Raw genomic sequence first — 26,188 nt, forward strand, 5'->3', positions numbered from 1 at the left:
CCTATTTTAGTTTTGGTCTGCATCTGTCTCTGTGCTTGGGGGTAGCACTCGTGGTTATTGGAGAATCATGTAGTGTGGAGGGTAGAACCGCTCTCTCCAACCCCCATGCAAGGCACACACTCAGTCATTTGAACTATTTTCCCAGCCCTACTTGTTTAAATCTTTATACCACTTTCTGCTCTAAGAGAAAATTCTTCTCATTCATTGTGATAGTACTGAACCTTGAAGTGAGATGTGATTAGAACTGCACTATCACTTGATCACTTGACTTCCGTTAATCGTCAATTTGCTTGAGTGGGCGCCAGTAACGTCTCCATCTGTCCCTGTTGCGTGCTAGTGTAGCCCAATGGTGTCTGTTCGCTATAGGAACATGAAGAGCCTCAAACCGATCGTTCATGATCTTGATGAAGAAGTCTGACCATCTGGTAGGTGGGTGGCCACGCGGTCTTTTGACGTTCCATGGAATCCAGTCAGTAACAGCTCTAGTCCAGCGGTCGGTCGTCTTTAAATCTCATTTACGTGACCAGCCCATTTGATTTTTGACACCTTGGCAAACGAGACAGCGTCCCTGATTCTCGATCGTCGACGGATGTCGGATGTCGGAACTCCGGATTCTTTCTCTCATTTGAGTGAAACGTGATATTCCAAGCATAGCTCTTTCTATTCTTCTTTGGGAGACCTGAATAGCATTCTCATCCTGTTTGCGTAGGGCCCAGGTCTCTGAGGCGTATGTTAGTGCAGGAAGAACAGTGGAATCAAAGAGATGTGCCCGGAGCCGGAGGTTCTTTGTCCTCTTAGCTATTTTATAGAACTGCGCTATATGTTATTGTTAAGATATAGGATCTGTAGCTGTACTCTGTCTCAGTGGTAGTGCACATACCATTTATGTGTGAGAACCTTGGTTTATTCCCTCCACCACAACCATGCATACACACTCTCACATAGAGCTATAAAACGTCTGTAGTATGTTGTGTTATCATGGACTCCTAGAATACAAAGGGATATTTTTCACAGTTTTCTGTCATATCTTAATGACTACAGTCACTCATATCTATAAAGGTATCCTCTGTAAGCACTCAGCACAGACTTCCCTACAGTAATTCTGTTAAAGTTTGTGAGGTCAAGAGATCACTTCTTCAAAAATCAAAAGAGTGGTTTGGTAATATTTACCTAGAGTTCAACCGAAAACAAATTGGATAGTTCCAGAAAATCTGCTTAAATTCCCTTAGACAATAAAAACCATCGGGTTATGAACATTACCACTGGTACAGGCAATATCATGCATTGAAATTTTTATTGATTAAAGTGTTTACCATTTTATTCTTCTCCTTGTTTCCTCGATTAGGATGTCTAGATGCTTTACTAAGACTTTACCGCTAACCTTACCATTATACTCATTCTATCACATTACAAAGCAAAATGTTAGAGCATATGAAATTTGAGTGAAAGGGTGGCAGATGATTTTAGCATCCCCTGGGGCTTTTTTGCTCTCATGGTGAATAAGGCGGCGGTGACTGTTCTGCGGAGAGCTTCTCGTAGGCAGGTGGAGCATTGGGAACCTGGAAGGATGAGATAGGGAGAGATCACTTGGCAGCAGCACAGAAGTCTCTGGGAAGCATTAAACCAAAATAAGTTATATCAAATTTAGGTGTTTACTCTGGAGTGAAATGTTTAAATGCTCATATCTAATTTCCATCCAACAACTAGTCATTGTTGAGCCAGAAATATCTTCAATGGGCTGAGCATGTGCTTTGCAGGAAGCTTGGTTTTGGGCCCCAGCACTGCATAGTCCCCTGAGCACTTCTAGAAGCAACCTCTGAGCACTGCTGGGTGTGCTGGGTGTCATTACCCAAAATGTTTGACTATCCCCAAACAAAAAAGTGCATTAAATTTCATTAATGTGCCTGGTAAAACATTGGAGGAAAGTGAAGGAAAAATAGGGCTAAGGGGGCTTCCCCGTATATCTAGGAATTGATTCTCTAAACTCTTCAGGAATTTTTCAGTTCTGTTCACAAACACAAATACACCTGGACCATTACCCTCTAGATCCTTGTAACTTTATCTGAAAATCATTACTGTTACCAAGAGAGCATGTGTTTGAGGTAATGCTCACAGCAATTATAGGAGAGTTTTGGTGTAGGTCAAGAGGAAGTTAAATTGCCTTCCTAAGGAGACATACAAGTAGTAAGTCGTGGGGCTAAGAATTAAACACTGTATTTTGATTCCAGAGTCAGAGACTTCAGTCATTATTATACACTGCAGCTATCTCTGCTTTCCAAAAGACAGAGTTCTCCAGATAGGAAATTTTGAGATACTTAACAGCTACATTAAAAATTACACAGGTTCTATTAACCTCAATATTTTACATAACTGCACATATCAAAGAATTCAACATGTAATTAATATAGAAACTTCATGAATTACTTATAGTCGTTCTCGTACTCTGAAATAATGGCATTTATTACATCATATCACTTGTGGGGGCGGAGCCTGGGGCACATTCAGCAGTGCTCAAGTGCTACTCTCAGATCAGTGCTCCTGATGGTGCATAGTGGATTCAACGCAGGCCTACAGCATACAAAGCATTTGTCCAGTTCATTGAACTATCTGCTGTCCTTTGCTTTTAAAGAGAAATAATTTTATTTGCTCACGCACCTGACCCGGCCGACCCCAGTTTGATTCCTCCACCCCTCTCGGAGAGCCTGGCAAACTACCGAGAGTATGTCGCCCACACGGCAAAACCTGGCAAGTTATCCATGACTTATTCAATATGCCAAATTTATTCAATATGCCAAACACAGTAACAACGAGTCACAGTGGAGACGTTACTGGGCCCGCTCAAGCAAATCGATGGACAACGGGAAGACAATGCTCCGGTGCTACAGTGCTCACGTTAAAAGCATTCATATGTAAAGACATCGAGATTTCAGACCTAAACCTACCACAGATTCATAATTGATCTCTTGCAAAGGCAGTTTCTTCTCCTGGTAACCAAGTACCTCACACGGGCATCTTCCTGTTACGGCACTTAGAGGACCAACATGAAAACTTCTATCCTGAAATGTGAATTCATAAAAATCAGTGAGTGAAAACAATTGAGTTCATCAAAGAAAAGAAAAAGAAATGACTTTTAAGATGGGAGTTTCATCTGGGCTTTGTCATTTACGCATTGTCTGTCCTCAGGCTTATCCCCTTTATCTCTCCAAATCCCACTGTGTGAGTCTTGTATATGAAATTAATAGCACCCTTCTCTGGAGAAGGTAAGACAGAACAGTGGCCAACACCAGCTAGTTTTTAGTTTGGTCATGCCCAGTGGTACTTAGGGGTTACTCCTGGGTCTGCACTCAAGAGTTACTCTCAGCAGTGCTCAGGGGACTATATGGGATGCTGGGGATCAAACCCGGGTTGGCCTCATGCAAGGCAAACTTTGAGGGAAAGCGGTCCTAGCGAGTCACTGGAGATGGCATAGGCCAGAGTTTGTGAAGCCCAAGCTGTCATAGCAGTGAGGAAAAACAAGTGAGTAACTTGACAACAGAGGCATACTGTCTAATGATGCCTTCCCCATAATCACAGCAGGATATCTTAAACACTGCAAATACATGGGTTATGATTGAAATGATGAGTGATAGCTTAGAGTGTGCAAGTTGTGTTATAATGATAATGGTAAGTCATACTGTGGCTAAGTCATGCACTGGGTTATTGGAGGAAGGGGTGGGTTAACACTTGGTTTGGTGCCTTGAATCACGGTTGGGGGTGATGATTTCCATTTCTAGAATAACAACAATTTTTATAAGAAAGGCACATCCCAGAGTGAGGACTGCAAGAAAGATCCACCTGGCAAGATACTTTTTAGGGCTAAGAGTAACTGCTATTTAAGGAAGAAACTTCAGGAAATCTTCATTGCAACCAAACTTCTATTCTGATCATAAAAAATAGTAATGTGGACATTTCAGAGTTTAACAAAAGTTGCTAAAGGTGGGTAACTTACGTACCCCCTGCTTGCATTTGTTGTCATTTGTGTTCTTTTGCTTTAAAATGAAAATAGAATCATCTAAGAGACAGGGTGGGAGGTAATTATACTATTAACTACAGCACCATCTTACATAATTTTTTTCCTTAATTTCTTAGACTACTGATTCCTAACCTGGCTTTTCAGGAAATAACAAAGTCTTAAAACAAGATATTTTAAAAGTAATTTTAAAACAAATGACGGCATTGTTAGATTCTAAGGATCTGGGGAATTTAAACATAATTCTAGCTCATAAAAATTTCAGAAATTCTACAAACCAGTAATCTAGACCCAAGGCATGGAGGCACGTTGGTTGAATTTGAACCTTGCCAAGCAAAATGTTGGACACAATAGCTGAACTAAGACATTACATCTTTCTTGATCTTCTGTTGGGTGTGTTTAAGAGGAGAATATTGAGGCAAAGAGAGAAAAATTGTTATCTTGTTAAGTAGCCTCAAGACTGCCATTGTGCAAAGTTGGGAAAGGAGTATTGAATTTACATAATTTTCACTCCTTGGAAAACTAAATTCTTTCTTGGGTCAGAGCGATAGTACAGCAGACAGGGTGTTTGCTTCGCACACTCCTGACACGCGTTTGAATCCCCAGCTCTACATAAGGTCTCCCAACCCACCAGAAATGACCCCTAAGCACCACTGGTGTGGCCCCAAAACAACTAAACACTTTGATATCAGTGAAGGTTGAGGCCCATGGGAAACACAGTGTCCTCGTGCCGCTGAGAAGTAGACGGTTTCCTCTACTACCAAGCTGCTTGCTACAATAGAAGAAATTGGAATTGTTGGGAGCCTTGGAAGCAAAGAAGTAAAGAGGCCAAAGGAGCCAGCATTAAATGGAACCGGCCAGAACCCCTAGCAGGATTGTAAGACTGGAAGATCTGTTTGAGAAGAGCACATATCCTTCCCCTGAGCCCTACAAACTCTCAGCACTCAGCACACCTAGTGACCCAGCCCTCAGGTTCACAGTGGGTGGAGCCGCAGGAGCAGGGGTGCATACTGGGCAGAGACACGGGAAAAGTTCCAAGGAGTACAATTTCCAGAAACTCAGCAGCAGCCAGATCAGGACTAGAGGCTATTGGGAGAATATTATCCTCATCCCTCGAAGAGTCAAAGGAGGCGCTACAGGGCTCCCAGCAGCTCTGAGAATGGTACCGACCTTCAGGCGCTGGTATCCTCTTCGCCATCTGCAATACCAGCAGCCAATGAGCAGTGAGATGCCCAGGATCACGATCAGGATGCCAATCCCTGCAGCCCTGCCCGAGAGAGACACATTCACTGGGGAGCAGAAACTTTGTTCCTGGTGCTGATGAAAGGAGCATCCTCCTCTTTCCTCTTGCCCAGAGCAGCATCTCAGGCCACGCCAGGTACAGCTGGGCCACCAGCACTTGTTCCAAGAGAGGACTGCCTCCAAGAGCCACTTGATGCCCACAGGAGCAGCGCTAAATGGCATGGCCCAAGTCCTCATGTTTCAGATGCAAGAGGTACAGTAGCCACTGATCCTTATGTAGACCCTGTATTTATTAGAACCGAGTGTCCTTTGTTTTCACTGGGGCTAGGTTACAGCATTTCCCCCAACTCTCATTCCACAAAAAGGAAGTGGAAATTAACACTGAGTTAAGCTTTACATTTTGGGCATCTTAGCTTTCAGGGCTTACTCCTGCCTCTGTGCTCAGGGATCACTCCTAGCGGGGCATAGGGGACCATATGTGGAGCCAGGGATAGAACTTGAGTCAACTGCATGCAAAGCAAGCAACTTTACCCTCTGTACTACTATGTCCCTAGCCCCTAACTTAAACTTTAGTATAAGAGGGGCAACACTCTTTGTTCAATGATCATAACCACCCTGGAAGGTCAGCAGCGCTGATGAGGAGTGTAACACGGGCTGAGTACTCGCTGAACACTCTGCACAGGTAGCTCAAGACAATGCTGGGATTTCAACTTGAGGTGGTCTCAGTTGGTTTTGGGCTTTTCCTGCCCAAATTCTCCCCCCTCATGCTGTGCCCATTTCCTGTCTCTACTCCCTCCATTCCTGCCCCAAGGACAGTCTCATGTTTCTAACGCAGCATCACCCAGCAGGACAAGGCGAGAGTCTGCTTCTCGGGCTCTTCTACAAAATGAGCTCCCAGAGGAGTCGGGCGGTTTGAATTTGCAGTCAAGGTTCTGGCGAGAGAGCCTCGTGCTTTCCTGGCAAAGTTTGCCAGTTAGCTGAGGTCCACCTGACTTTTCACATCACAGCACAATCAGAGGTCTGAGTGCAAGGTCTTTTTAGCTGCAACAAGCTCAGGGAAGACTTCCCAGAGCAGAATGGTTTATAAGAGACCACGCAGCTACAGGCGAAGCTACAGAAGACAAGTCATGAGCTTTTCTCGGGGGAGGTTTTGGCTCATTCCCACCAGCTAAGCCTCTTCCATCTCCAGGTTGCTGAGGCACTGACCCTATCCTGTCTGGCTAGGATGAGAGAGAAGCTGGGTACTCATGTGCTTTAGATCACTGGCTTTCAACCACGAGACCTTGGAGCAGTATGGGTCTGCTGGTGGAGAGAGACTGAAAGCCATTGGCTCTTTCCTGGGTTCTGACTGGAAGCCAGGGTGTGTGTAGAAAGGTGTGCGGGGGTGGGGGGGGCACTCTCTAGATCAGGAGGCTGACACCAATCAGACTCTCCATCCTTCAACATCCTTCAGTATCCTTCAGCATCTCCATCCTTTAGCTCCTGCTCTGGCGTTTAAAAAGGACCCGTGTGTGCCAAGGACAGGGCTAAGCACTACTCACACCGTCTTTAAAGGAAAAATCCAGGTACTGTTGGCTGTGAGACTCTTCATTCTAGGAGCATGATTCCCCGCTTCTTCAAAATGTCACATACAGTTCTTTTCTTCGTCCTAATAGCAATCACTTGGCGGTGGTTTTGGTGCTAATAGACTTACCACTACATTTTTAAATGTTTTTTGGTTTAGGGGCCACACCGAATGGTGCCCAGGTCTTATTCCTAGCTCTGTACTCAGTAATCACTCCCGGTAGGGCTCAGGGGACTGTATGGGGTGCTGGGAATAGAACCCAGGTCAGCTATATGCAAAGCGAGCACCAGCGCTGCTGTATTATCTCTCCAGCCCTAACCCCACAACTTCAAATGCCTGTGACAGGGTAACTGGTCAGTGGCAGAGGCTGCTTTCACAGGGCCTAGCCTGAGGTACCCAGCAAGTGAGCCTTCAAATTGAATCAGACCCAGACCATGACCTCCCACCCCCCAGGCCGTCGCTTTTTCTGGGAGGAGGCTGTCAAAGGGACATTCAGTGGATGCTTGTGACTGAGGCAGCTGATCCAACCGTCAGCTTCTCTGCATTCTGATTCTCCCCTCCAGGCCCGTGCCCACCCCCTGGGCCATCTTGACACACACAGGGCTCTGTTCCAGCTCATCCCGCATGGTCATGCGCCCCTCACAACACTGCATGACTCCCAGAGAGCAGAACCCCTAGGATATGCCAGATACACAAAAAGCACCCACTCTCCAACCATGCAGGGCACCCCAGCGGGGGCTCCTACAGCAGAAGGGTCTGTGTAGAGTCTGTGACCGCAAATCGACCCCAGGAGTGGCAACTCCTGGACTCCTGAGTTTCAGGTACCCCTCAGCTGGGGAAATTCCTCTCATGGAGCTCAGAGACACGGTCCTGTCATCCAGGAGCTGAACAATGTCCGTGTACTCAGCTTAAGAAGCCAGCACCTCCTCACCCAAGGAGGAAAGTTTTTCTTTCGGGCCATTTGCAAGGTCCCTCCAAGGATCTCAAAGGGATGTTATTGATTTCCATTGGGATCCCAGGGGGGGCAAAGGCTCCTTCAGCCAGGAAACCTTTGATGGGTCTGTTGCTTCCTTTCTTGGAGATTTCCCCATGAATCTTTCCAAAGCAAAAGCAGGCTTTCAGGAAATTCTAAGCTGGCCGTCTTAGAGCTGGTCTGAATGAAATCTCTCCTCAGGGCCGGAGAGGTAGTGCAGGAGGTGAGGCACTTGCCTCCCTGCAGCTGAGGTGGCCACAGTCCTTCCTGCTCCACATCCCCAGCACCGCATACCTGTCCCTGAGGGTGGTCAGGGGTCACTCCTGAGCACAGAGCCAGGAATAGCCCCTGAGCACTGCCAAGGGTGGCTCCCGATCTCTCCTCCCCCCAACAATAACAGTTGGGCTCCTTGTTTGCCCTGTTAGTGTCCCCACTTGGACTCCCACCCACTGTTATAGCCTGGCCTTCTGGAGCACATCCCAGGTGAGTCCCTGCAGCCTGGGTTCCTGCTCCAGCTCTGCTGACTCATTCTCCCAAACTCTCTTAGAATGCTTGTTCAAAGACAGAAAAGTGAAGGGCTAGAGAGAGAGCTGATGGGCCGTGATCTCCTGCATGCGGGAGCCCAAATTCACCCCAGGCTCTGCACATTCCCCTGAGCAGCTCCTGAGAACAGAGCCCTGTCAGGTGTGACCCCCAAACCAAAGGCAAGAATACTGTCAGTGAGGGGCCTGAAAGGCACACAGCGGGTAAGGGGTTTCCCTTGCATGCAGTTGACCTGAGCTCTATACCTGGCACTACATAGAGTCTCCTGAGCACAATCAGGGGTTGTGCTCCTGAGCACAGAGTCAAGAGTGATGTCTGAACATCGCCAGGTATAACCTCAAAAAAAAAATAGTGACCATGACTGAAAGCACTTTGAAATAATCATGTAAATATTATTTTTACTGGGGTATAGTGCCGCCAGCAGGTCACTCTGTACCTGTGAGGTGAGTGCATCAGCAGCCTGATGGCGCCTTCAGACTTCCAGATACCCCAAAATTGCTGCTGTGCCTTTGGCCAGACCCCAACAACTTGGGGCCAAGTTTACCAAGAAAGTAAACGGCCAAAAGTTAGGTATATGGGAAACACACCCTCAAACCACCTCCGGCTCAACTATATAATTGGAGGCAAGGCCTCTCTGGTTCCTGATCAAACTGCTTAACGACCATGATCCCAGAGACTCAGAAACAAATCTCTAAACCCAGCAGCTTTTGGCAGAAATGCATCTGGTCCCCACAATAGGTAGCCCAAGGTGGGAATAGGTTTTGTGCCTTGGCCTATTCTCCCTGGTGGCTCGGGGGCAGCTTTCCGCCAGAAGCCATTGGACAGTCAGGTTTGGGCCCACAGTGACAAGACATGCAGGGCCTCGCAGGATGAGGGTGGAACCGGCCCTTTCATTCCCGCCCCAATGAAACCCTGGGTCGCCGCCCATGAATGGCCTCTCTGGCTCCTGATCAAACTGCTTAACAGCCATGGTCCCAGAGACTCAGGAACAAATCTCGGAACCCAGCAGGTTCTGGCAGAAATCCCTCCAGATTTAATTGTTAAAATTTCAGAATTCCAAAATCGTGTGTCTACTAGTGCGGCTGTGCGACATCATATGTTATTCATAATCAGCAATCAGCAATAGAAAACAAATTGTCTATGGTTGCCTTTTCAGCAGATCTGAGTGTTGGGGTAAAATCCCAAATAATAATGATGGCTCTCATGTCGAAATATTGAATGCAATCAAAATGGAGAGAGAGTAATGTGGAAATCATCTGCCCCACAGGTATAGGGAGGGTGTGGGATGGGGAGTACACTGGGGTTTTTGGTGGTGGAAAATGTGCACCGGTGAAGGGACGGGTGTTTCATCATTGTATCACCAAGACTTAAACCTGAAAGTTTTGTAACTGCTCTCACGGTGATTCAATAAATAAATTTATAAAAATGAAATTAAATTTTTAAAAACGAATTAGCACGCGACAGGGACAAATGGAGACATTACTGGAGCTCACTTGAGCAAATCGATTATTAACGGGAAGTCAAGTGATCAAGTGATAAAATGAAAAAAAAGTAAGGTAGAGTTCATGCTCAATTCAATCAGCCTAATCAATGGTTGAATAAATAGCAATACTCCTACATTAAATAAATATAGCACTGTAGCACTGTCTTCCCGTTGTTCAATGATTTGCTCGAGCCGGCCCAGTAACGTCTCCATTTTGAGACTTGTTGTTCCTGTGTTTGGCATATTGAATACGTCACGGGTAGCTCGCCAGGCTTTGCCATGCGGGCAAGATACTCTTGGTAGCTTGCCGGGCTCTCTGAGAGGGGCAGAGGAATCGAACCCGGCTCAGCCGGGCTGGCTGCACGCAAGGCAAATGCCCTACCGCTGTGCTATCGCTCCAGCCCTACATTAAATAAATAAATAAATATTATTTAAAAATTAAACCATAGCTCTAAATGCCTTTCATTTCGATAAGTACAAAGGCAATGGCCTTGGCATGTTTGTCTTCACTCTAGAGTCAGTTTGAAGTGAACTTATATACATTATCCTCTTCTGCCCCTCATCTGAGTTCTCTTTGCAAACCACCCCAGAGACCTGATTGGATTCCTCAAGGCATCCCTCACTCTCAGAGATGGGTCTCGACTTGGGAATCTGGTCTGCAAGTCTAAGGACCATGAAGGCTGATGAGACTGGCAAGCTCCAGCTTTGTACCGTTTCTGTCTCCTGGCCTATGTGGCCTCAGTGAAGTTCAGGGGAACCTGCAGTGGTACCTCAGGGTTTCCCTCCCCTGTGGCTAGGGATTCTCTCCTCTGGAGAAAAGAAAACCAACAAGGTTGATGAGATTTTTGGGTGGGCAGGAGTGAGCGGATGGCATGAGCAGATGGCCGGCAGGAAGCTCACCCAGCCTGCTTTGAACTTACTCTTCAGCTGTGATGTAGGAGTGGCCATGCCCCCTCCTGGGGTAACCAGAGCCCAAGTAAGCTTCTTCTCTTGGCATCTTGTAGGATCCAGCCACAGGACACCTAATAGCAAGGCACATTAGCATCATTGAGCTTCCAGAATGTTCTTGCTTACCATCTTATAAAAGTCCACAAGAACAGACTTTATGAAGTGCACCCTCTGGTTTCTCTCTCTGGGACAGGATTTGCACCTGCTTCTTTCATTGCTTTCAAAATTTTGGAAAGAGCTCAGCTTTACAAACACTTCCATCTACTGAAAATTATGTTTGAAGAAGAAACTACAAACAAAAGTTTTTTTTTTTTTAAAAAAAAAGTTCCAAGAGAATCGTTGTTTGGGGCAGATCTAGGCTTCATTTGCTTTCATTTGACTTCTCCAAACTCATACAGAGGAAGAAACAAAAGCATTTTTATGCATTCCTGGTTTTCCTGGCCCAGAATGAGGTTAATTCAAGAATACATTGGGGCAGAGAGTAGTACAGCAAGTGAGGTGTTTGCCTTGCACACAGCCTCCCAAGAACATTTATGGTCCTCAGAGCCCACCAGGACTGATCCCTGAGCACAGAGCCAGGAGTAAACCCCAAGCACTACAACACACACACACACACAATTTAAAAATGTTATTTCTCTCCTGAAGTGTCATTTGGTATCAATCCATGGACAACAGAAGGCTACGATGAGTAACAGACATGTGTGGCCAAGCACAGCTTCCTCCAAACCCACTTCCAACAAAGGAGGCGTCCATTTGGGACCTGGGGCTTGTGCCTGATCCTTTCACCCCAAAAAGGCTGCAGAAACCCATGACCTGACTTAATCTATTTGCTTTATCTCTCCCACAAAAATATTTTCTGCTTTTGCCTCATTCAAACCTTGTGACTATGAATAGGAGCCAGAGAAATAACACAGGGTTAATGCACTTATCTTGTACTCAGTCAACACCAGTTTGATCCCCTGAGCCAGGAAAAGGAAAGAAAGAAAGAAAGAAAGAAAGAAAGAAAGAAAGAAAGAAAGAAAGAAAGAAAGAAAGAGAGAAAGAGGAAGGAAGGAAGGAAGGAAGGAAGGAAGGAAGGAAGGAGGAAAGAAAGAAAGAAAAGAAAGGAAGGAAGGAAGAAAGGAAGGAGGAAAGAAAGAAAGAAAAGGAAGGAAGGAAGAAAGGAAGGAAGGGAGGAAGGAAGGAAGGGAAGGAAGGAGGAAAGAAAGAAAGAAAAGAAAGAAAGAAAGAAAGAAAGGTAAAAAGTGTGTATTTATTGTTATGGGGCCACACCCAGCAGTGCTCAGGGGTTACTCCTGGATCTGTGCTCAGGGTTCAGGAAGACTATATGGGGGCACCTGGGATTGAACCCAGGTCAGTACATGCAAGGCTAACACCCTACCCACTGTACTCCAGTCCCAGTAGATATATTTTCAAATAATATTTTAAAGGTATGTGACCCTGGATTTGATCCCAGCATCACAACAGATAAATATATAAATACACACATATAAATATATATATTTAATCAGGGAGACGGGCCTGAGTTCCCTCCTCACTGATAGGTCCACAGGACCCCAGGTCTGGCAATTGGAGGTACAGGAGACAAAGCTGAGAGAGCAGTCAGAGAGTTAGCCCAGGGCGAGCTGCCCTGGTCGGAGGTCGCTTCCCTGGTTGTTCTGTTCAAACGGTTGCCACTGGTCCCCAACGTCCCATCCTGGGTTTCAGCTCTGACCTCACCCGTGGCAGACAGAGGGACAGAGACAAGTAAAGTGAAGAAATAGGAGAAGTTTATTGGGTGCACTCTCGGGCAGACCCTACCGGCCCCTGGTGAGGCTGGGTTCGAGCTGCGCCCTGGAAAGGCTGAGCAGGATTTTCAGCTGTCTTGGGTGGAAAAAGAGAACAAACACTGGTGGGACCATGTGTTTGGTTTGGCCTTCTGCTAGCTGCAGAGGAAGCATGGAATACATGGCCGCTTCCTTTCACCAGAGGGGCCGTAAGTCCTGTCTTCCACGCTGGGGGCAGGGTGATCTTTGATTCTGGGAATGTCGCTATTTCATCCGCCGGTCACCGTTCATTTCCGAGTAAACCTTACACTCAGACCATCGGCTTCCTTCCCAGAACTCTAGAACCCATGCATGGCCCTCCAGGCAGTGAACAAATGCACACAGACATTGTAACAGCTATAGATACGGTACGAGTCAAACAGACATAAACCTTCTGAATCACAGCACACAGCCCAGGTACACTCTTTGGAAACCAGCAGGGACACTCCTCTCCTCGCTACTGTGCACTTCTCACCCTTCAAGTTGCCTTTGTGCATGTCAAGGCCTGATCCCCACTGAGTTATAGTAACGAGCAACACTTCTAATAGTAGAGCAGAGGCGGAGATCCACACCTTGAACCATCTCCTCTGGGGCTTCTGTGGGCAATTTGTCTTTCCCGGTTGTGAAAAGGAAATTACGGTTGAGCAGTTGAGCTCACTGACGGTGTCTGATAACGAAGCCAGAGGTGAACCCTGAGTTCAAAGGCACAGAGGCCAACCCATTCAACTGTTTTTGTACTTCGTCCCTCGAGGTTCAGCTTTGGCAAAGGTGCAGGGGTGAGGACACCTCAGTGCTGCTCAGACCACCGGTGCATCTGACTCACCGTGTGCCTGCTTCTCTGCTTATGTCCCTGCCGTCTGAGGATAAGGCACCTGGGACACTCAATGAGCCTCCGCATGTGGAGAAAGGCAGGTGCTGAAGAGCAAGTAGCGGGCAGCAAGTCTCAGGGAGGCGGCAGGGCCCCGAGAACCTCCCAACCCGACTGAGAGAGCAGAAGCCCCTTACCTGCCGGCAGCCGCCCCGCGCTCCGCCGCTGGCCTTCTGCACCCAGTGCCTCTCTCGCTCGCTCACTCGCTCTTGATCTTCCTGCCCCCGCTCTTCAGTCCCATGCTTGTCACGAGTTGGGATTTCCAATGGGGTTTCCTGTGATGGTTTAATTGGCATGAAGGAATTCGACTTCATTCCTGCCTTCACACAGGGCACTGTGGCCTCTCCTTTCTCCAACCCCAGTACTTCCTTTTTAGGGAAGACATTTACTTATTTTTCTTTTCTTTAATTAAAAAAAAAAAAAGTTTGCATTGGGGTCACACCAGTGGTGCTCAGCCCAGGTTCTGTGCTTAGGGATCACTCTGAGTAGTGCTTGGAGGTCCATGCTGAGGCGGGGATTGGACCCAGGCCTCTTGCTTGTAGAACCTGTGCTCAACCCTTGGAGTCATCTCACTTGCAGTCGGGCTTAGAGAATGTTGAGACTGGGGCCACCCTCGTGCTGCTCAGGAGGTGCCGGGAGCCTGCTAGTGAGTCTTGACCAACCAAGCCTGAGGCTCAGTGTTGGGAACCGAGGCCATGATGCTGCTCGCTTCTGCAGTGCTGGGGGGATGCCCCAAGTGCCCAGCCCGCAGTGCCGGGGGGTGACACAGCCACATCCCAAGGTACTCCAGGCCTCCAGAGCTGGCAGTGGCTGGGGTCAAGTAGTTCCAGAAATAGAGCCCCAGTGGGGCAATGCTGGAACGTACCCTAGAAACTATACTATCTCCCTCGATTTCATTTTTTAATTTTATTAGTTTATTTTATTTTGGAAGGCCACACTTGGCTTTCAGGGCTTACTTCTAGCTCTTCACTCAGAACTCGCTGTCCTCTCACTCTGGCCCCCTCCCACCACCCCAATTTTTAATGCTGATCTCCTCCATGGAGCAGCCTGATACAGTGCAGGATGATCCATTAATCTGAATGTCCATTAATCTGAGGCCACAACCAGCAGTGCTCAGGGCTTACTCCTGACTCTGTGCTCAGGGATCACTCCTAGAAGGCCCAGGGGGACCATATAGGTTGCTAGGGATCGAACCCTGGTTGACTGTGCGCAAGGCAAGCTCCTTACCAAATGTGTTATTGCTCTTACCCCACCACTATAGCACTATCCTCCCGTTGTTCATTGATTTGCTCAAGTGGGCACCAGTAATGTCTCCATCGTGAGAGTTGTTGTTACTGTTTTTGGCATATCCAATATGTCTCGGGGAGCTTGCCAGGCTCTGCCGTGCAGGGGGGAGGGGGGATACTCTCGGTAATTTGTGACTCTCCAAGAGGGGCAGAAGAATTGGCTGCGTGCAAGGCAAATGCTCTACCCGCTGTGCTTTCACCCCAGCAATGAACTTTTATTTATTTATTTTTATGTTTTAAAAGTTTTTATTTTTTAATGAATCACCATGAGGTAGTTACCGACTTACAAACTTTCACGTTTATATTTCAGTCACACAATGACAGAATACCCATCCCTCCACCAGTGCTTATTCACCACCACCAATGTTCCCAGCATCCCTCCCATTCCGTTCTCCTCCCACCACCCCAACCATGACAGGTGCATTCCCTTTACTCTCTTTCTCCTTTAGGGTGTTGTGATCTGCAATGCAAATCTTGAATTGCCATCATGTTCGATCTATAGTCTACTTTCGGCATGCATCTTCCCTCCCGAGTGGTCCCTCCAAACACCCTTTACTTGGTGGTTGCTTCTCTATCTGAGCTGCCTTTTCCCTCAGCATGTGAGGTCGGCTTCCAAGCCATGGAACAAAGCTCCTGGTACTTATCTCTACTATTCTTTGGTGTTAGTCTTCCATTCTGTTACTTTATATTCCACAAATGAGTGCAATCTTTCTATGTCTGTCCCTCTCTTTCTAACTCATTTCACTTAACATAATTTTTTCCATGTTGATCCACTTATATACAGATTTCATGCAATGAACTTTTTAAAGTATAACAGTGTCTCCTGTATAAGGAGGTGCCAATTATCACACTTATTACATTGGACATATTTATATGAAAAAAATATTATCTGACAAGTAGTTCTGGGAAAACTGGACAGCTACACGCAAAAAAAAAAAATGAACTGACCTCTCTCCAATGCCATGCACAAAAGTCTGATCAAAATGGATTAAAGACCGCAATATCAAACCCAAATCCATAAGGTACATGGAAGAAAATGTAGGCAAAATCCTTCACGATATTGAAGCTAAAGGTATTTTCAAAGATGAAATGCCACTGACCAAGCAAGTGGAAGCAAAGATAAAAAAAAATGGGAGTACATTAAATTAAGACATTTCTGCTCCTCAAAAGAAACAGTGACCAAGATACAAAGACAGCCTTCAGAATTTGAAAGGTTATTCACCTAATACCCATCTGATAAGGGGTTAATATCAAAGATATACAAGGCACTGGTAGAACTTTACAAGGAAAAAACATACAACCCCATCAAAAAAATGGGGAGAAGAAATTTACAGAAACTTCTTCAAAGAAGCAATTCAAATTACCAAAAGGCACATGAGAAAATACTCTATATCACTAATCATCAGGGAGATGCAAATCAACAGAACAATTAAATACCGTTTCACACCACAGGGACTGGCATACATTCTATTTTTTTTTTTTTGCTTTTTTTTTTTGGGTCACACCCGACGATGCTCATGGGTCACTCCTGGCTCATGCACTCAGGAATCACTCCTGGCGGTGCTCAGGGGACCATATGGGATGCTGGGAATCGAACCTGTGTTAGCCATGTTGGCTGCATGCAAGGCAAACGCCCTACCCGCTGTGCTATTGCTCCAGCCCCCGTGGCATACATTCTAAAGAAGAAGAACAACCAGTGCTGATGTGAATACGGAAAGAAAGGAATCCTCATTCATTGTTGGTGGGAATGCCAACTGATCCAGCCTTTTTGGAAAAAAAAAATGGACATTCCTCAAAAAACTAGAAACTGAACTGCCATTTGACCCAGCAATACCACTTCTGGGAATATATCCTGGAGGACCCAAAAACACACAGCAGAAAAACCATCTGTGGGGCTGGAGTGATAGATAGCACAGCAGGTAGTTGTGTTTTCCTTGCACACGGCCAACCCAGGTTTGATTCCCAGCATCCCATATGGTCCCCTGAGCACTGCCAGGAGTAATTCCTGAGTGCGGAGTCAGGAGTAACCCCTGAGCATCGCCAGGTGTGACCCAAAAAGCAAAAAAAAAAAAAAGAAAAAAGAAAAACCATCTGCACTTTTATGTTCATTGCAGCACTATTCACCATAGCAAGAATCTGGAAACAGCCTCAGTGCCTGATAACAGCCAAATGGATAAAGAAATTATGACACGTCTACACAATGGAATACTACGCAGCTGTTAAGATAAAATGAAGTCATGAAATTTGCCTTTAAATGAATGGGCATGGCGAATATCATGCTGAGTGAAATGAGTCAGAGGAGAAGAACAGATAATGACTACACTCATTTGTGGTATATAAAAGAATATATAGTAGAAGACTAATAACCAAAAACAGGGAAAACAGGGGCCAGGAGAACTGGTCAATGGTTAGAACCTACCACAAGTGTGTGGGGAGTGGAGAGTAGGTAAGATAAAGAAGGGACCAGTGTGACAATAATGGTTGGTAATGATGACGCTGGACAATAACTGAGTGTTAAAAGTAGGTAAAAGGATATATAGGCTAACCTTTTAGTACTTATATTGAAAACCACAATGCCCAAAAGGAGAGAGGAGGAGGAGGAGGAGGAGGAGGAGGAGGAGGAGAAGAAGAAGAAGAAGAAGAAGAAGAAGAAGAAGAAGAAGAAGAAGAAGAAGAAGAAGAAGAAGAAGAAGAAGAAGAAGAAGAAGAAGAAGAAGGAGGCTGTGAATGGGGACACTGGTGCTGGGATGTTGGGAAATGTACACTGGTGGAGGGAATGGGTGTTGGAACATTGTATGAATGAAACCTAATCACGAACAGCTTTGTAAGGGTTAATCTCATGGTGATTCCATTAATTTTTTTTTAATTATCTGACATAGTTTGCATGTCCAGCTAATTTGTTTCTATACATTTTGTTTGATTTCTTTCTCCTCCTCTCAGGGCTTTTACAAAAAAGAAAATTATATATATATATACATATATATATGGATCTTCTGAAAAAAAATTATCTGAAATTCAATCTAACTTTGCCCTGTGCCCTATCCCAGCCCCAACCTCAAAAGGGCTCAGACCTGGAGATTGTCTACTCCCCACCCCCACACACCCCACACACTACCCCTGATAAAGAAACAGAATATCACTAAAGCCGAATGTCACTGTGCTGAGCGCTGAACTCTTTCTGCTGCCCCAAAGAAAACTATCCACAGCGGAGAATGGGCCCCATGTACTGAGGAAGACAAATGAAATATTCCCTTTGCGGGTAGACTCTGATCCCCTGAGACTCTGACAAGCCAGGGCTGGTCTTCCTGGCACCTACCTGAGCCAGGGTGTGTTCCAAAACCTTAAGCCACACAGGAAAGTCGCCATTGCCTCCCAGTGCTCTCTGGAACCGTGTCCACACACAACGCAAAGCCCCACTGGAAACTGGGGAGTGAAAACTCTCATCAGCTGAAGATTTACCCTAATGTCCTCTCCTCATAGCTTCTAAGCACTTCTGCTTTTCAACTTTGGGGCCCTGTGTGAGGACAAGGATACTGGATCACATCACTGGAAATGACAAGGAAGAAACAAAATGAGAGTGCGAGATCCTTGACACGAGGAACCAGGATAATTGTTCTGGAAAGGAGGGCATCTTTGACCTGGGGTCACAGTGGAAGGAAGGAGTCTGTCACGTAAAATGGGGTAAAAGCCACTGAGAGGGAACTAGCAGAGTGCAGGACATCCTTGAATCAGAAAACAAAACATGGCTTCACCAGGCGCCCAGAGCCCAGGGTTGGCTCCAGAGATTGTGCAAACATCAGAAAGGATACAAGTGTCATGTGTTGGCAGATACATAATATCTTGTAGGGAACCCACATTATATATGAAACTCTATTATTAACAGTGTTGTCAAATAGATGCTTCAAATTTATTTTTTTAAATAACTACAAGGTATGAAAAGCACAAAACCGTGGGCTGGAGGGATGGTACAGGGGTTAAAGCACTTGCCTTGCACACAACTGACCCTTGTTTGATCCCCGACACCACATATGGTCCCCCAAGCACTGCCAGGAATGATGATCCCTAAGCACAGAACCAGATGTGCCAGATGTGGTCCCCAAAGCAATAATAGCAAAATCATGCAAGATAACAAAAAAGGAGGAAAGAAGGAAAGAAAAGAGAAAGAAGGAAGGAAGGAAGGAAGGAAGGATGGTGGGAGGGAGGGAGGAAGGAGGAAAGGTGGGAAGGAGAGAAGGAAGGAAAGGATTAAAGGAGAGAAGCTTACGGTGTACTGGGTCAGTATCTGGCCAGGATATGTTTAGCAATGATAATGCCGTGTTACCAGAGAAAGCTCTACCCTTTACCCTTTTGGCCCAAATCAGCAAGCGGCCTCAGGAGTTTGGAAGCGTAGCCGGTTTGTACAGTCCCAATCTCAGGGTTTAGAATTTGGACCTTGAAAATATCTATTGCTTCAATATCATGGAGAGTTCTGCCTACATTTTCATCTATGTGCCTTATGGATTCAGGTCTTATATTGAGGTCTTTAATATATTTTGATTTGATTGTTGTGCACAGCATTGATGGGAGATGCATGCTGAAAATAGACTATAGACCGAACATGATTGCCACTCAATTCCTCTTTTGCAAACCACAGCACCCAAAAGGAGAGAGAGAGCAAAAGGGAATGCCCTGCCACGAGGCAGGGTGGAATGGGGGGTGGGGGATGGGAGGGTTACTGGGATCCGTGGTGGTGGGAAATGGGCACTGGTGGAGGGATGGGTACTCGATCATTGTATAACTGAAACCCAAGCACAAAAATTTATAAGTCTACAACTGTACCTCATGGTGTGTCACTATTAAAAATTAAAAAAGAAAGAAAGAAAAAAAATCAAGTAATAAATTAGATTTTTTTTGAAAAAAAAAAAAGAATTTGGACCCACACTTTGCTAGTCCATGACTGGGTTTCTGCTGCCACCTGGTGGTCATTTTCTATCTTGCACCTCGAGGCAGGAGCTAGGGAACAGACTGCAGACATGCTTCTTTGATCTTTCAGTACTTAAGATTCACAATTCTCTTTATTCATCCTCCTAGTCTTCAAATGCTCTCTAAGAGCTAGAACTTCTTCCTTAGAATTTCTTCAGTACTCCTCCCAAGAGAGCTGTTATTCATCACACATCCCTACTGGAGAGTAACCTGCTCTCCAAGGGCGGAGAGCCCCCTACACACATCCCAGCATTAGTCAGGAAAGCATAAAAGTCCACATCTCAAGAGGGGAGATACATGTGCTAGGGCAACACATGTGTGCAAGTAACACAAGGGTTCAGGCAGCATAGGCATGCTTCCTTAGTTCAAGGTGGCCTTTATAGGGTTTCTCCAACCTGCCCCCAGGTGGGGCTTCTACCTAGATCAAAGTTCATTGCTAAGGAGGTTGCCTAGGGAGGTAGGGTTGGGAGAGACGGTGGTCTTCTTTCAAATTCCTTTCTTGGCCTTTGTTCCTGCTGGAGCTTCTGTCAGAGTGAGGTCCAGCCTCCTCTGGGTCCAGCCAGAAGAGGGTCTTATCAGGCCTTAGTTCCTGTTTTCTGCAAGTTTGGCCTATGCAACTTCAGAGCTATTAGTTTCCAGGAAATTTACTGCCATCACCTTGGGAGGGGGCCTTCCCTATCTGCCTGCCTAACTACGTCACTCCTAGTCCTCCAAAATGCTAAAAGTTAATCCTAAAAGTTAAAAGGATGAAACACACACCGTCTCTGTGGACAATAAACTGTTTCTTTGTGTGCAGGTGGACAGACAAAAACAACTCTTTGAGAGAATTCTCTGCCCTGCAACAGGAAGTTAACGTGATCTCATCCAGCGGGGTCAGAGCTTGTGATTTCAGGAGCAGTGTTGGAAAGGGTGAAGATACAGAAATTAAGCTGCCCAAGAGTCAAAGTCCTGTGTTTGGGAGTGGGGAGGTTGGTTGGTTGGTTGGTTGGTTGGTTTGGGTGCCACCTGGTGGTGTGTCTGAGTTACTCACAACTCAGGGTCGTGGGACGGGCTGTGTTGTACCAGGAAGTCAAACTTGCCAAATATGCACTCAGCCCTTGGGCCGCCTCCCCAGCCTCCAGTCCTGCCTTGTGATTTTTCTTCACCGTGTCTGTGAAGATGACTGGCGGAGGGAGTATAAGGTCCCTTGGAACCCCAAGGGAGATTACAGAGTTAAAACTCTACTAATTAGTAACTTTCCCTTTCCTGCCCTCTCCCTAGTAGAGCTTTAGAGTGAAACCGTTCCGCCCTTCCTTATTGGGATGTAAATTCTGAAACCATTTGTTGACGCTTCCTTGCTGGGATGTAAATTCTGAAACTATTTGTTGACTCTTCCCTGTTGGGATGTAAATTTGGAAACCATTTGTTGGTCCTTCCTTATCTGTTACCTCTGTTAGGAATTTTTCCCTGGAGCCATGAGCTGAGAATCAAAGGGAACAAAGAACATAACCAAATGTCCGAGTTACCAGATGCCCACTAGCCACAATGCCTATGTACATAAAGGCTGATCTTTGAATCTATAGGCTAAGGAGTGATGTACTTTTAAATGAATTGGTTAAGAAAGTATATGTTGTGACAAATCTACTGGCTATGAAATGCGTGGGCTTTGCTGTAACGGCCTATATAAGATCCCCTTTGAAGAAGTTCAAGGTCTTGCCTGAAGGCTTGACCCTGGCTAGCCAGCTCAATAAACTACCTGCTTGCTGATTGCATTCCTCGTGGTCCTTGCTTGCGGCCGGAGATCCAGAGTCATGCCCTAACAGGAGGAAGTGTTACCTAAGGAATGGGCGTCCGTGTGCGTGTTGCTGGGACCCAGGGCCTCCCCCATGCGCAGCTTGTACCTAGCCACTGAGCCCCAAGTCACACTTAGCAAGCTGAAACCTGGAGTGACGCACCGAAGTGAGCCAGACAATGCGGCGGCCAGGTCTCTGCGTCCTTCCTGTGAGTCAGCCTGAGTCCCATTTCCTTGGTCCGCACTTGCATCTGTTGCTTGATCAGGGCAAACGTAGGGGACCCAACCTCCATGCTTTCATATCTTGCGTCCCTCCCTTTCCTGCGTTGCCGCTTCATAGCCGGGAGTCACACATACACACACACACACACACACACACACACACACACACGGCTGTTGCACACATTCTGGCTGGGAAGCTCCCTGGGATAGCTGGGGGGCTCACATATCTGTTGGCCGGGGATCACACTCCAGTCACAGTGCCTCACATCTTCCTCTTCCTCTTCCTCTTCCTTTTCCCCTCTGCGGCGCCTCTGCTGCCTCCACCTCACTGCCACGCCCGGAGCTCCTGATGGGTCTTTCGAGTCCCTGAGCGCTGAGCGGCCAGTCACACACCCCGCACACCCCAAATCCACAGCCCCGACCTCCTGCGTGCAGAGAGGGAGCTCGTGGCCTCCTGTTCCTAAGGGAGGTCTGAGCTGCCCCCTAGGCCTGCTGCTGCCTCCTTTTTCCATTGAAAATGGTGACACTCAAGATGAATATGGGAAATCCCCAAGGAAAAAGAGTTCCCGGAGGTCCAGTGCCAGGGATCCTGGCTTTCATAAAAGAAGAGAACTGGGCTGGAGAGATAGTACGCAGGTACGGTGCTTGCCTTAAATGTGGTACACCCCGATTCAATGCCTGGCACCACATAGCGCCCACCTGAGCCTCACCAGGAATAACCCAGTATCACAGGGTTAACCAGGAGTAAGCCCTAAACACAGATGGGTGTGGCCCAACCCCCACCCGGCTAATACCACACTAACTCACAAAAGAAATAAAAAGGGAGGAGGTTAGTAGAGTGGATAGGGCATTTGCCTGGCAGGCGGCAGATATGAGTTCAATCCCTGGCATCTTGTTTGGTCCCCCAAGCACTTCAGGTGTGATTCCTGAGCACAGTTGAGTATAGCCCAAAAACAAAACCAAAAAAAAATCGACCAAAAACAAACAAACAAAAAAACAGATAAGTGATTATCTCAGTTCTAGAAGCTAAACAAAAGGCTACAAGTCCAAAATCAAGTTGTCACAGGGCCACGCTGCTGAGACCCACAGAGAGAAGCCCTGCTTGATTCTTCTAGCTGTTGCTGTTGGTGGCAATCCCGGGCACACTTGGGCATTGCCCACTCTCTGCTCTGTCCTCACAGGCTGCCTTCCCCTGAGGGCTTTCTCCCGCCCTGCATGTTTCCTGCTTTGCCCAGAGAAGGTACCCACCTCCATTAGGCTCTCAGCTGAGCTAGCCGCATTGCAGCCTTCCTGTTGCCAAAGAAGGCCACGTTCTGAGGTTCCGGGGGTGAGGATTTCAACATATTTTTCTTCTTCTTCCTGTGTGTGTGTGTGTGTGTGTGTGTGTGTGTGTGTGTGTGTGTGTGTTGGGCCACATCAGGCAGTACACAAGGCTAGAATAAGATTTAAAAAATTTTTGAAGGCATTCCCCTTCTTTTCCCTTTGGGTTACTATTGTGATGATATACACGGCTGTGTTGCCCGTGGGGGCCACGCACACATCCTTGGCTGAGGTGGACTGAGATTACACACTTTGTAGTGCCGGAATCCCCTGTGGCAATGCTGCTAGGATTATGCTCGGCTGCTGTGGGATGTTCCCAGGGATCAAACACGCAGCCTCAGGCTAGCAGGGCTGGATTTTAGCCACTGAGCCCCCCCCCCCACCCAGATACCCCCATCCTATGTTGCAGAGGCTCTCAGAGCACTGCATAGGCTTCCCAGCTTCTGTCTATGCAAAGGACTGGGGGAAGTATGGCAGGGGGTGATACACATCTGCTGTCAAATAAAATGCCGTTATTTTCAGTGGTTCTCAAAGTGCAATCCCCGGGAGCATTGGGGCGTGGAGAGTTAAATGCATTCATTCCCAGCTCCCCACCCCCGCACTTGACCGGCAGAGCAAAGATTTCAGGAACTGGAGCCCAGCAGTTGTGTTTGGTCCATGTTGCGGGGGCAAGGGCCTCTTCCAAGCAGTGGTTGTCCAGGAGACAAGCCTCATGATACCTGGCGCTAGATTAGAGTCTGAGGTCCTGTGCTTCAGGCAGTTGATCTTGATGTAGGCAGGCAGGCAGATAGGGAAGGCCCCTCCCAAGGCAGTGGCAGTAAATTCCCTGGGAAGTAGTAGCCCTGACCTCATGGGAAACTGGTGCTAGTCCATAATAGAGGTCCCCCCCCACCCCAGGAGTCTGGATCCCCCTCTGACAACAAAAGACCAGGAAAGGAATTTCAAAGAAGACCATCACCACTCCCAACTCTACCCCCTTGACACCCTCCTTAGCAATGGACTTTGACCTAGGTAGAAGTGCCACGTGGGGCCAGGTTGGAAGAAACCCTATAAAGGCCACCTTGAACAAAGGAAGCGTGAGCATATGCTGCCCGAGCCCACGTGCTACTTCTGCCTACGCGGTCAAGCACATGTGGTGACTGATAACACGTGTCGCCTGCATCTCCCCTCTTGAGATGTGTACTTTCATGTTTTCATGTCTAATGCTGGGATGTGTGTAGGGCTCTCTCCGCTCTTGGTGAAGCCCCGACTCTCTTTTGAGTAGGTTACTCTCTGTTCTCTCTCACTTTCTCTCCCTTCTTCAAAGCCTCCAAATAAAAACTGTAATTTCACTGCCCGTTTCTACTCGTGAAATTCCTTTCTGCGAGGCGAGACAAGAATCCAGTAACCTTGGGTCCTGGGTGGCAGAGGTGGATCGGGAGAAAGTGACTGTCTTTCTCCTTCCCATTTCACATGAGCCTCCCAGCCCCACCCCACTCCCCATCCCTGTGGCGCCCACCACATCAATATCAAGATATTGATAAAGATCTACCCTCTTTCACAGGTTCATTAATCCTAGTTAGGGGCGGGGCTTGTGTTTGGAGCCAAAAAGTTCCTGGTGGAGGGACCCAGTGGCCCAGCTGTCAGGACAGCTTGGCTGCAATTGGGTGCATCTGCAGGGGTGGAGCAGCAGAATGTCCTCATTTGCTTTCCAGCCTCTCCCCCCACCCCACCCCCTCAATGGCAGCCTGTGCAAACATGTTCCGTTTTCTGTTCTCATAAACATGGGGCTGGGGGGGCGGAGGTCAAACCCCAGCCTTTGTCTTGGGATAACAAGGTACAAAAGTACAGAGGAAAGTGCCATGAATCAGATGCACATCCCCCCCGCACCCCACCCCCAGCCACCCTCATCAGGCTGCTTCAGATGAGTGGTCAGCCAACTAGGGCCATCACTGGCCCCATGCCTGGCGCCTGACCTAAAGCACAGCTGCCCCAACTCTCACCTGGCCCCGAGTGTCCCTGCCTCCAGACCGCCACATCGCTGTTCCCACCAGTTTCTTTTCTCTCCTCTAGAGCAGAGGGAGATGAAGCCCCTGAGGACTGAACGGTCAGTTGCTGGCTGGACAAAATGCTGTTATTCCGCAGGCTGTGTGGGTCTCTCCTTTCTGTTCTCCTTACCTGAGGGTCCAGGGTGATGTGAGCAGCCCTCATGCAGACCTTGGCCAAGAGTCGGTGCCCTCAGTTCCGCCTGGGACAGTCCATCCTCCCATTTTCCTTGAATAATATCTTCCACTGCTGACTCGAGTCACACACCCTCTCCCACCCTCAGTCACTTACTTGAAGTGACACAGGGATCGTATAGGTTTAGAAATGTAATTGGGGGTTAGGCAACACACCTGATGATGTGTAGGGATTACTCCTGACTGTGCTCAGAGATCACTCCCAGCAGTGCCCATGGGACCATTAGGGTACCAGGGATCAAACACTGGGTCAGCTAGGTACAAGGCAAGCACCCTACCCACTGTAAAACATCTCTGAACCCAGGGGTTTTTCTTTATCCTTGCTTTTATGAACTTTGACTAGGATCTCCTGGATTTCATTTGAGGGAGATTTATTCTACTGTGTCTTCTGAGCTTCCTAGACCTATGGTTTCATGACCAATTCTAATTTGGGGGAAATTGTCATTTCTTCAAACACTTCCCTGCTCTTTTATCCCTCTCCTCTCCTTTTGATGATGCTCAAAAAATGTAAAATAAGAATTTTTTCTCCTTTAAGGTTTTACATGAATGAACTTATTTTGTGTTCAGAACAGAAAATATTTATGAGCTTGTAAGCACTGCTTTTGTCCCATTCATCCCCACAGAGAGCATCACGCCTTGGTCTCTGCCTGGATGAATAGGGAACAACCCTTGGGATTCCTTGGGACATGGTTAAACGCATCTCCAGACCCCATTCTTGTCGGTGCAAGAATTAGCCCTTCCCTGTACTTCAGGGCACAACTTCTTCCAGCTGCCACCCTGCCACTTGCATCTGCATCTTCTCCCTTGCTTCTTCCCCTGCTAGTTCAGAAGCAAACGACAGTACTTGTGGTTCTCAATTTCAAACCAACCTCTACCATTGGTCAAATAGTCAGTTACTAAAAAGAGTATGGTTAAATGCCTGACGAGCTTATTTTGTATCGCTGTGTAAAGATACATGTACTTTAAGGATGAA

The 26,188-nt window shown here is 47.0% G+C and overlaps 1 protein-coding gene across 1 annotated transcript; it reads right to left on the reverse strand.

The window, feature by feature from the left end:
* Positions 1–1,451: 1,451 nt before the first annotated feature.
* MLANA (melan-A) lies at positions 1,452–10,832 on the reverse strand. Its single transcript, XM_056130617.1, has 4 exons — positions 10,735–10,832; positions 5,180–5,276; positions 2,943–3,056; positions 1,452–1,559 (listed from the first exon to the last, which is right to left on the reverse strand). The coding sequence occupies exons 1-4, from the start codon at positions 10,809–10,811 to the stop codon at positions 1,491–1,493; spliced, it is 357 nt and encodes a 118-aa protein (XP_055986592.1). The 5' UTR covers positions 10,812–10,832; the 3' UTR covers positions 1,452–1,490.
* Between the last annotated feature and the right edge of the window lie 15,356 nt (positions 10,833–26,188).

The sequence above is a fragment of the Sorex fumeus genome, unplaced genomic scaffold (assembly GCF_029834395.1).
Source record: "Sorex fumeus unplaced genomic scaffold, SorFum_2.1 ptg000079l, whole genome shotgun sequence".
NCBI classification, from domain to species: Eukaryota; Metazoa; Chordata; class Mammalia; order Eulipotyphla; family Soricidae; genus Sorex; species Sorex fumeus.